The sequence below is a fragment of the Canis lupus genome, chromosome 3 (genome assembly GCF_048164855.1).
Source record: "Canis lupus baileyi chromosome 3, mCanLup2.hap1, whole genome shotgun sequence".
NCBI lineage: Eukaryota > Metazoa > Chordata > Mammalia > Carnivora > Canidae > Canis > Canis lupus.
In genome coordinates, this window is record NC_132840.1 from 20,788,099 (window position 1) to 20,799,538 (window position 11,440).

At 53.4% G+C, this 11,440-nt stretch overlaps 1 protein-coding gene across 3 annotated transcripts; it reads left to right on the forward strand.

Annotated features, from left to right (window-relative positions):
- The first annotated feature begins 4,325 nt into the window (after positions 1-4,325).
- Positions 4,326-10,913, forward strand: ADAD2 (adenosine deaminase domain containing 2). 3 transcript variants are annotated; one of them, XM_072819467.1, is made up of 11 exons: positions 4,326-4,551; positions 4,660-4,803; positions 8,279-8,425; positions 8,671-8,781; positions 8,870-8,995; positions 9,103-9,253; positions 9,351-9,518; positions 9,642-9,871; positions 9,976-10,219; positions 10,443-10,584; positions 10,691-10,913. In XM_072819467.1, exons 1-11 carry the CDS (start codon positions 4,341-4,343, stop codon positions 10,793-10,795), a joined length of 1,779 nt encoding a protein of 592 aa, XP_072675568.1. In that variant the 5' UTR covers positions 4,326-4,340; the 3' UTR covers positions 10,796-10,913. The 3 variants fall into 3 exon arrangements, with proteins under 3 accessions (XP_072675568.1, XP_072675570.1, XP_072675569.1); XM_072819469.1 differs by having other exon boundaries at positions 10,464-10,584; XM_072819468.1 differs by having other exon boundaries at positions 8,674-8,781.
- The last annotated feature ends 527 nt before the right edge of the window (positions 10,914-11,440 follow it).

An 11,440-nucleotide genomic window follows, 5' to 3' on the forward strand; every position in this document is an offset into this window, starting at 1 on the left:
CAAAGTTGAGCGTACAACAGAATCTGGAGGGCTTGTTACACCAGTTTGCTGGGCCCCACCCAGAGTTTCCAGTTCAGGAGGTCTGGGATGTGACTCAAGAATTTGGCATTTCCAATGAGTTCCCAGGTGATACTGATGCTACTTGCTGGTCCAGGCACCATGCTTTGAGGCAATTGTTTTTTAAAAATCCATTTCCAAATTCTCAGCTTCCATCTATACAGTTTTATCTGGGAGGTGCTTGAGATAAGACAGTTGTCCTTCCACATTTTCTTTCTTCCACACTGTGGAGTATTGCCAGAATTGTGTGCTGAACAAAAAGCAGAGTTCCCACAGAAGAGAGTTCCCATTAGACTAAGAAAAGTGGGTTCAGTAAGAAATAGTGATGGAAGGACACAAAAGGAGGACTTTTGGGAACTGACCATACTATGTTCATGTCAGTGCTAGTTACATGGATGCGTTCAGGGTGTGAAAATTCATCAAATGATCTGTGCAATTTTCTGTACCTATGGTGTACAGCATTAAAGCAGCATTTTTTTAAAAAAGAAAATGTGATGCTTTATCACTTTGAAATTTCAACTCTAGGTTAGGCTGCATGACTTCTCAGCTGTCTTAGAAACAGAATGCATGGGCATCCCGGGTGGCTCAGCAGTTTAGGACCGCCTTCAGCCTAGGGCGTGATCCTGGAGACCCGGGATCGAGTCCCAAGTCGGGCTCCCTGTATGGAGCCTGCTTCTCCCTCTGCCTGTGTCTCTATCTTTCTTTGTATATCTCATAATAAATAAAATCTTTTAAAAAAACCAATGCAGATGGCACCTTATGAGGGCAGGAATTCTTCCTGGTTGGTCACTCCTGCACCCGAAACACCTGGGAGTGGATGCTTGGTGAGTACTTGAATCAATGGAAGGGGACATGAAATGAGATGTCCTTCTGAGAAAATGTCAACACGTTTACTAAAACTGAAAAAAAAATAGACTGTTTCGGACAGGTAGTGATTCTGTTTTAGCTGATAGGTTTGATTAGGAGGGTAGGCTTTGCCAATAAGATTATTTGGAGGTGTATTTCATAAGTGGAATAGGTGAAGGTTGCATCCCCATGATTTTGGTGGAAATATTGGAAAGATGATTACAATATACAATAAGAAATTGCTGCTTTTGTAAATATTTAAACTTGCGATCAAAAAATCGAAGATGTATAGTTTTTCAAAATTGTTTTAAGGGTATATATATGCAAAAAAAATTTGAAGACCATTATATGAGTTTCCCATTACTGCCGTAACAGATTGCCACAAACTTAGTGGCTTAAGATAGCATAATATTGGGGGTGTTTGGGTGGCTCAGTCAGTTGGATATCAGAGTCTTGGTTTCAGCTCAGGTCATGGTCTCAAGGTCCTGGGATGGAGCACTATGTTAGGCTCCACACAGTGGGGAGCTGGCTTGATATCCTCTCCCTCTCCCTCTGCCCACCCCTCCCTCTAAAATAAATAGATAAATCTTAAAAAAAAAAAAGACAACAGAACACTGTACAGGTTTAGAGATCAGAAGTCTGAAATGGGTCTCACTGAGCAAAAACCAGGGTTTTAGCAGAGCTGTATTCCTTTCTGGAGGCTCTAGGGGAGAATCGGGGTTCTTGCCTTTTCTGTCTTCTGGAAGCTGCCTGTGTTCCTTGGCTCATGGCCCCCTTTCATCTTTACAGCCAGCAACGGTGATGCCAACATTCTGATTCTGCCTCTGTCTCCCTATTCCCTATTTAAGGACCCTGGTGATCGATTACCCTAACACTAGCTCCCTTAAAAAAAAAAAAAAAAAAAAAAAGAGGGCAGCGGTTTAACACCACCTTTGGCCCAGGGTGTGGCCCTGAAGACCCAGGATTGAGTCTCACGGGCTCCCTGCATGGAGCCTGCTTCTCCCTCTGCCTGTGTCTGTGCCTCCCTCTCTCTCTCTCTCTGTCATGAATAAATAAAATCTTTAAAAAAAAAAAAGGCACCAGTGCAGCTCACCAAATCTTTACATGTGCAATACCCCCATAACCAGCACCCAGATCAAGATAAAGAATGCAAAAAAAAAAAAAAAAAAAGATAAAGAATGCTTCTGGCACTCAAGAGAATTCCCCAGTGCTACTTCCCAGTCAATATCCCCTTCAAGAAGTAATCATGACTTTGACTTTTATCACTATAGATTAATTTTGCCAATCCAACAGATTTATATCAATACACTCATGTTGAATGTGATCACTTTAGTCTGGCTCCTTTCACTAGACATGCCTAGGAGACTCACTCATTTCATGCATGTGACAGTAGTTTCTTATTACTGGGTTATAGTTCATTGTTGAATAGTTCCCCATTTGTCCCTGCAATTCCTTATGGGGGATGTTTCTTTTTTTTTAATTTTATTTACTTATGATAGTCACACACACAGAGAGAGAGAGAGAGAGAGAGAGGCAGAGACATAGGCAGAGGGAGAAGCAGGCTCCATGCACCGGGAGCCCGACGTGGGATTCGATCCCGGGTCTCCAGGATCGCCCCTGGGCCAAAGGCAGGCGCCGAACCACTGCGCCACCCAGGGATCCCGGGATGTTTCTTTTTTAATTTTTATTTATTTATGATAGTCACACAGAGAGAGAGGCAGAGACACAGGCAGAGGGAGAAGCAGGCTCCATGCACTGGGAGCCCGACGTGGGATTCGATCCCGGGTCTCCAGGATCGCGCCCTGGGCCAAAGGCAGGCACTAAACCGCTGCACCACCCAGGGATCCCATGGGGGATGTTTCTGAGCCTGAAACCCTATTCATGTCTTTGTGGTTGTCTGTAGCCATCATTTCATTTCTGAGCGTCTGCTGTGATGACCCTTCTATCCACTATGCCTACTTCCACTCTCTGAACTATACCCCAAAACCAGAATTCTACTTCCTGATATCATCCCTTAAAACATTTGAGAGGGTGAATCTACCCTGCCCTGCTCTTCCCAGGTCAAACCAGATTGCTGGTTCCACTGATTGGTCCCCATGTGCCCCAGCATCCACACTACCTGGTTAGCATCATCAGACCCAAAGGTGACTATCACTAGCAGCAGCAACCATAGTGACAAATCTTCCAGACTGTGTACTAAGAAACTGATCATATCTTCCTGTTTCTTGACTCCTGTAGGACTCAGTTAAAGGTGTGGCCTCTTAAAACAATTGTGTATTGCACCTGACTTAATCTTGCTTTTGATATTTTTCCTTCATTCCTAGTCCCTCATCTTAAAGAACTGCTGTCTTATGGTAATTTTTAAAAAGATTCATTTGAGGGAGGGAAGGAGAGAGAGAGAGAGAGAGAGAGAGAAAATGAGCGGGGGAAAGGGCAAAGGGAGAGGGAGAAGCAGACTTCCCGCTAGGCAGGGAGCCCAACATGGGGCTCCATCCCAGCACCCCAGGATCATGACCTGAGCTGAAGGCAAATGCTTCACCAACTGAGCCATCCAGGTGTCCCTGTCTTGTGGTATTTTTATAAGACAGCTTAAAATCCCTTCTGAAAACAACAGGGGACAGGGGCGGGGGTGGTGCCAAATGGTTAATTTTTGCTAGAAGCTTCAGAAAGGCCTGCAGTACACAGTTTGTATTTTTAAAAATTTTTTTTAATAAAAGATGTATTCATTCATTCATTCATTCATTCATTCATTCATTCGAGACACAGGCAGAAGGAGAAGCAGGCTCCCGGCAGGGTGCCCCATGTGGGACTCCATCTGGGGCCCAGGATCGCGCCCTGAGCCAAAGGCAGACGCTTAACCGCTGAGCCACCGAGGCGTCCCAGTACAGTTTTTAAATGTAGATCCTAACGATGCTGTGGGGCTGCCTCAACTGAGAACATCTACATTTATCCGCTAAAGGAAGACATTGACACCCACCCCCAAGCTTAGCGGTTGGGGGTGGTCTGGTGTGATGGGTGCCGTTCAGGGCATCCAGGGGCGGGAGCAAGGGGGAGGCTCTAGACCTGCACCCCTAGACCCCTTCCCAGGTTTCCCCTTGCAGGACCACCTCAGGCTGGAGAACACAGTGTCGCAGGAGCACCCACATTCCTCGCCTCCCCGCTCCCTGGCCTGAAAGCCCACCGGGGAACGCGCGATTAGCCAGGAGACCGCTCAACCAGGAGACTGGCCTTCCAATTGGCTGGGCATAGCGTCCGACGTAGCTCTGCGGGCTCCCATTGGCCGGCACTGAGGCGGGGGCGGGGCTTGCCTTGCCCTCGAGGCCGGGCCACGTGGTCCTCGGGTGGCGCCCGCCGGACGCGTGTAAAAGCGCACAGGCGGCGTGAGATCCGGCGCGCCGTCCTCCGTCCTCCGTCCTCCGCGGTCCGCGCCTCCGGCCATGGCCTCTCCCGCCGCCCCCGGCCCCGGCGCCGACGACAGTGGGCGCAGGAGGCCCCGTCTGGCGGCGTCGTTGCAAATCAACCCCAGGCGTGGCGGCCCGTGGCGGCCGTCGGGCAGCCTGGGCCAGGACCCCTGGGAGCCTGCGGTGGCCGCCGGCGCGGAGAACGACAAGGGGGGCGGGCAGCCCCAGGCCTCGGCGGCGGGGGACGGTGGGCCCGCGGCAGGGGCCGGGGCCGGGGAGCTGGGGGCAGCCGGGGCACGGGAGGACCCGGGGGCGCGGCTGGGGAGGTCGCCGAGGGTCTCTGTCCCGCCCGCAGGGCCTGCCGGGGACGTCCCGGCGGCGGCCGGGCAGCTGGGCCTGCAGCTCCGGGACCCGCGGCGGGGCCAGGCCGTGGCCATGCTCGCGCAGTACGCCGCCAGTCTGGGCGTGTCGCTCATGTTCCGGGAGGACCAGACGGCAGGTGAGCCCCCCCCCCCCCCGGACCTGGGGTCGGAGGGCGCGTGCCCCGGGCCTGAGTGCGAGCCAGGCCACCCGCTGCGAGCCCCGGGGTGCGGGAGCCCCGGCCCCGGCCCCCCGGTAAGGACGAGCTCTCGGCCGCCTGAAGCCTGGAGCCGTCAGCTGCCGGCCCCTCGGCCCGGGTGTACTGTTGGGGCCAATGACATGGACCTGCAGCTGCCCTGCCAACATCGGAGCTCCCCAGCCGGGCCCGCCCCTGGCCGGAGGAAGCGCAGCTCGGTGACCCCGACGCTGCAAGGGGAGGCGCGGGGGACTCGGTTCCCCCGCCCCGTGTAAGCCCCCGAACTCTGACTCCCTCACCCAGGACCACCTCGGGTCCTGAATTCACGTTCCCAACCTCAAGGCAGGAGCATTCCCAGTTTCTAAGGAGATGGTAAGAGACTCTGTCCAGCCGTTGGGAGCATTTGTGCAACTGCCCACGAGAATCCTACATGAACAGCTCAAAAAAGGGACCGTATTAAAAATGTACTTGGGACTTGCTTTCATCAGGGATAGTAAGGCCTGGAGATGATTGTCATGACGGGAGAATGAACTACGGATCCCTAGGAGTGTGAGGCACAGCTCGCCAGGCAGGGCCCACAAGGGATAGGACCAGGGTTCCTCAGGAGGCAGAAGAGCCGGGAGAGAAACCCACAGAGCCTTTGTTGGGGTTTTCTCAGGAAGGAATGGTTGAGGTACGGTCAGTGTGCTGGGTGAGCTTAGGATTGTGTAAGGCAAGGCACTAAGTAGGTTTTGGGGTTATGAGGGTGTCCCCAGTTGCCCAGTACCTGGCCCTGGGGTGACTTAGGGGTTGATGGTCGGAGTATGAGCTCTGGATTGGTTGGTTTTTATAGCAAACACGTCCGCAGGGACATTGTTGGCTAACTCTAGGAGTTAGCTCGCCCTGGGAGAGGCAGCCTTTCCAGGATCAAAGCCCCCAAACACAGGAGCCCCAAGGGTGCAGAAGATAGGAAGACGGACTCAGTACAGATGATAATAGCTAACATTCTTGAGTTGTGGACAATGGGCCAGGCAACTGTTTGAAGGGCTTCAGGCACATTACTTCACTGAGTTTTCACAACTGTTTCCTAGGGAGGCATCATCCCCACCACTTTACAGATAGGAAGACTGAGGCCAGAGAGGCGGCAGCCGCATTGCACAGTGTGAGCCACTGGGTCATTCTGTTCCTCCCTCTGCTTAGGACACCCCTGCCTGCTGTTACGTGGGTTTTTAGTTAAGTTTGTATTTGATAACATTTTTAAAAAATATTTATTCATGAGAGACACAGAGAGAGGCACAGAGATACAGGCAGAGGGAGAAGCAGGCTCCATGCAGGGAGCCTGATGTGGGACTCTATCCCAGGACCCTGGTATTGTGCCCTGAGCCTGCTCAACCACGGAGCCACCCAGGCGTCCCTATTTGTTAACAGTTTAAAGAGTAGTATTAAAGAACTCCTATAGGCTCTTCACTCAGATCCAGTTAGCATTTGTTGTCTCTGCTTTGTGTATATGTCTTTCTCTCTCCTGTTTATTAATGTATAAATACATTTCTTTTTCTAAACGAAGTTGATTTATCCCTTAAACGCCACAGTGTATTTCCTAGGAACAGGGATGTTATTTTATACAACCACAGTAAATGCTCAAATTCTGGAAAGTTAACACTGATGTCATGCTTTAGCTAAATACCATTTGCATCTGGGTTTTGCCAGTTGTCCCAATAATAGCCATTCTCCTGCCGGGTATGAGCTGTTCTGTAGCTGTGCATCTCTTTAATCTCCTGTCATATGAAACAGTTGCTCAGCCCACCTTTGTGTGCAGGACGTTGATGGTTTTGGAGAGTAAGGGCTGTTTTTTTGTTTTTTTTTTTTTTTTTTTCCTAGAAAGTCCCTCCACCTGGGTTTGTTTATTCCAGACTGGGTTCAGGTTACAATCAAGGGTGGGAGTGCACGTGGTGTCCTTGGCTGCATGTCCTCCAGGAGGCCCGCGATCTGTCTGTCCTACCACTGGCAGTGTTAGCCGGGAGGGGCTCACTTGGGGTGAAGGGCACCCCCAGGGTCTTCACTGTCCTCTCTGTGGTGAATCTGGCACCAGGGACCTCTCTGATGCCGGTGTTCTTCCTGCATCTGCTAGTTGGCATTCTTGATGCCCTTTGAAAGGGAGTAAATCTCAGCGCTAGCGAGGAGTACTGAGATGCAGCCTCCCTTCTCAAAGGGCACTCCTTTTGGGAAATAATTGAGCAGCGAGTACCAGCAAGAACCATGAAACCGAGATAGACTTATGCCCTTTCACCAGGTGAACTCAGCTCCAGGGGCTTCTTCTGCCTCTGGTCTCATAGTCACACCTGAAATGATAGCATTTAGTAGATGAACCTTTCAAACTAGAGAAGAAACAGAGCAGTGTGCCTGGGGGCAGGCTGAGGGGTACAGTGGGCAGCCCTGGACATGGGTCCCGGCACCGCTGGCCACACTCCCTGCCCTTGGTCTGTGCCCGCTATCACATGGGGTCATACAGGCTATCGGGGAGCAGCTTGTCAGGATTCTCTGGGCGACAAGCCCAGCCCCCTGTGCCCGGGGTGGGCAGGAGTTTGCAGCCTCGTCTTCCTGTCAGTCTGATCTTCCTTGCTGCCTGGTGTTCTAGGGACTGTGGCCATAAGCATCTTTCCTCTTTCATCTTTGCCATGAGCATTTTCATCTCGTAACTAATTGGCCATAAGGCAATTTTGCTGTGAAAGATAAAAAACTAGTTGACAGTTTGGTTTCATCAAATTGGTTGATGGATTGGTTTCATTTCTCCGCTGACCCAGAACTCCCATTTTAATATTCTACAAATCTCGGCCCTCATAGAGATCCATACAGAGTTTGAATCCCCGTTACCCGGAGAACTCTGGACTGTCCACATACGGGTGACAATACACCCAAGCGAACAACAGTGTGGACGCTTCCACACACCATCTGGAGCTCTGTTACAAATACACAGCCCCGTATTAGGAAACTGATTCCTCTCTTAATGAAGAAAGAAATTCTAGGGAGAAAAGAAAAAGTGTGTTGCCAAGCAAGTAGACAAATCAAGGAAATAAGAACATGTAAGACTATGTTGAACGAGAGGCTTTGAAGACAAGACCTTGGGTCCTGCCCACAAAATGAAACCCATTCTTTGTGCGGTACTGACACAAATCCATACTACATATTTTGAATGCATTCAAACATTTTATATTTTGTGGTAGTCTTTTTAATTTTGTTATTCGTTTTTCATGTGTTATTATGTCCTTTCTAATGAATGCCCCTCTTTTTATTTTTCCTGATTTTCTTTTATAGCAAAATTGCCCTACAGCCAATAGTTTTGGGTTCAAAGTAGGGGTGGGGTCAGGGGGAGGTGGGCTGAGAGGGGCTGTGGCTCTGGTGGGCCCATGACGAGGCTTCTTCAGGGCCTCTCCTCCTACAGACCCCTGCTTCCCCTTCTCCATGTGTGCTGAACTGGATGGGCTGCTCTGCCCCACGGGCAATGCCAGCAGCAAGCCAGAGGCCAGACAGCAGGCAGTGGCAGCAGTCTCTACCCTCCACTACATCCGAAGTCAGCTGGGGAGCCCGGGTAAGGGGGACCAGTGACCCAGCTAGATGCACACATGGGGCTGGCTTGTCGCAGAGCCCATCTGGACATCAGGGCCTCACCCTCAGGGAACTGGGGAGGGGATATGTGAGCTGACCTCTGCCCTAATTCCTTTGAAGCATGCCCACCCTGGGGATTCAGGGACCGCTAGAGGTGCAGCCCAGGAATTTGGGGTTTCTGGAAGATGATCCCCCACACTCCCACTAATGGAACTTCTTGGCTTCCAGAAGGACAAAGGACAGGAGGACAGGCCCTGGTATCCATGGCAACCCACCCCATCTCCCTTCCAGAGTCCTCAGAGACCCCCAGCAAGCCTCCACTTGCCCCTCTGAGTGTAGGTAGGTGCACCCTTGTTACATCCAGCCCTGTGGTGAGGAGGGGTACTGTCTGTGGGGTCCCCTCCTCCACCCTCTCCCCAATCTGCAGAGAACATCCTAACCCATGAGCAGCGCTGTGCGGCTGTGGTCAGCGCCGGCTTTGACCGTCTGGTGGACAAGACCTCACCATACCGGGCCTGTAAAGGGACTGTGGCAGCGGTCATCCTGGAGAGAGGTAGGGCTTGCCCAGCCCTTAATTCAGGAACCCCCCCCACACACACACACACACATACCGTGGGTCCCTGTGCCTTGTGGGCACATCTCTGCCCCCTTCCCTTACAGAGGTCCCAGGTGCCAAGGGCCACGCCAAGGAGATCTATGAGCTGGTGGCTCTGGGCACGGGCAGCAGCAGCTGTGCGGGCTGGCTAGAGTTCTCCGGGCGGCAGCTCCACGACTGCCATGGGCTGGTGGTGGCCCGCAGGGCCCTGCTCAGGTGAGGGGCGGGCGGGGCGGGCACTCGGCTGCAGCCCCGGCAGGGCTCAGGGAATGGGACCCTATGGCCCAGACTCTCCTCCACCTGCCTCCCCCAGGTTCTTGTTCCGCCAGCTCCTGTTGGTGACACAGGGTGGTGCCAAGGGTAAGGAACGGTCAGTACTGGCCCCCCAGCCTGGGCCTGGGCCCCCCTTTGCCCTCAAGCCCCGGATCTTCCTGCATCTCTACGTCAGCAATACCCCCACGGGAGCCGCCCACGATATCTAGTACGTGGGGAGCCCTGGTGGGTCCCTCAGTCTGGCTGGATCGGGAAGGGTGGTATGCGGGGGGCAGATGGGTAGTGCTAATGCTTGTGTCCTCTGCCTTTGCTCCCCTGCCTGCCTCTGCAGCCTCCCTCCGTCCACTGAGGGCAGCCTCCTACATAGCCCGCCCTCCCGCCTTCAGGCCCATGTCCGTGGGGAGCTGAAGCCCGTGTGTTATGTGGCGCCTTCGCTCCGTGACACCCATGTGGGCTGCCTCTCCACCAGTGACAAGCTGGCCCGCTGGGCTGTGCTGGGACTGGGTGGCGGGCTGCTTGCCCACTTTCTGCCTCCCCTCTATGCCACCAGCCTTGTCCTGGGTGAGGGCCCTGGGGGCTGAGGTGAGGATGGAAGGGGGGTCTGGGTGGTGTGTGGGAGAGGGTGGCGGTGACTTAGACCTTGTCTGGTGCCTCTGTCCCCACAGCCGACCCCTGCCATGACCCCCCAACTCTGAGCAGGGCCATCCACACCCGGCCCAGCCTAGACAGGGTCCTGGGGCCGTGCCTGCCGCCCCCCTATGCCCGTACCACGCTGCACCTGTTTGCGGGGCCCCCTGTGGCCCCCTTGGATCCTATCCCCAACACCTGCCATAGCCTGAGCCTTAACTGGAGTCTGGGGGACACCGATGTCGAGGTCGTGGATGTGGCCACAGGGCGTGTGAAGGCCGAGTAAGAAAGGCTCATGGGAGGGCTGCTGGTGAGGGGTCCCTGGCTCCCTGCCCATGGGGTAGGTGGGTACATCCAGTCCTAATCCTAGCTCTGTGACCATGGCTGGTGCTTCCATCACCCACCCTGTAACACTTCTGAACCCCCCCCCCCCCCCGCCCCAGGATTGCTGTGGTGAGAAAGGTGGTGTGAGTGGCAGGGTGTGGGCTGTTAGCTTAGTCTTTAGGCCTTCTGTTTCCATCTTCAGTGCTGGCCTCGGGCCCCCCTCCCGCCTCTGCAAGGCAGCCTTTCTCAGGGCCTTCCGCCAGGTTGCCGGAGTTCTGGGGAAGTCCCGCCTCCTAGCCTTGAAGACCTATGAGGCAGCCAAGGTCAGCACCTTGCCCCCCCCCGCCCCCCCACCAGGCCTGCTTCATCCTGAGCCCCACCAGACCAGCAAGCTCTCACGCTCTCCACCCTCCTCCTGTCCTGTCCTAGGCTGGACCCTACCAGGACGCCCGCAGGCAGCTGTCTCTCCTCCTGGACCAGCAGGGCCTGGGGGCTTGGTCCTCGAAACCACTGGTGGGCAAATTCAGAGGCTGAAGCCCACCTCCTGAGCTGAGCTGGATCCTGCGGGGGGAGGGCCATTTTTGGGGAGAGGCGGGGAGGCTCATGGGAGTGGGAGATGGCACAGGGCAAAGTGGGAGTTGCAGGGAGGGGCCTATATGGTGGTGGTGGGGCTGCTGCACATGTGGACTCAAATAAAGAATGGTTTTGGTGCTTCTAGGCATCCTTGGCTCTTTTGGGAGGAGGGGGTTGCCTGCAGCCATTTTGTTTAAGGATTCGTGGGTTGGGCCACTCCACTCCAGCAGAGAGGTGTTCAGAGGAGTGGAACAAGATGGGAAGTTTTTCTAGGAGGGTGGGGGTAAGAGTTATTGGCAAAAACAAAACAAACAAACAAAAAAAAACACCTAGGTTTGAAGCTTTCTGGGGGAAAAGCAAAGTGTCTTTTCATGGAGATACCGTATCTGTCTTTGGGGGGCTGTGGGTGGAGAGGACCCAGGTAGCAGACTCATTGGCTCTGACTGAAAACTCCCTGACTGACCAGTTAGGACTACCTTTTTGGGGAGGTTGAAACTGCGTTAGATTATGTATTAAACCCTGATTTGGGAACTCAGCCTAAGTGACACCATTTAGGGACTGTGATTTTTTTAAAACACAGAATTACTTTATCGTGCCACCAGCCAT

Excerpts from the sequence above, each read along its gene's own strand:
- ADAD2 (XM_072819467.1), top strand. The coding sequence starts at position 4,341 with ATGGCCTCTCCCGCCGCCCCCGGCCCCGGCGCCGACGACAGTGGGCGC. Across the intron at positions 9,519-9,641 it reads GGAGCCGCCCACGATATCTA|CCTCCCTCCGTCCACTGAGG; the intron begins GTACGTGGGGAG and ends CTGCCTCTGCAG. Across the intron at positions 9,872-9,975 it reads TGCCACCAGCCTTGTCCTGG|CCGACCCCTGCCATGACCCC; the intron begins GTGAGGGCCCTG and ends CTGTCCCCACAG.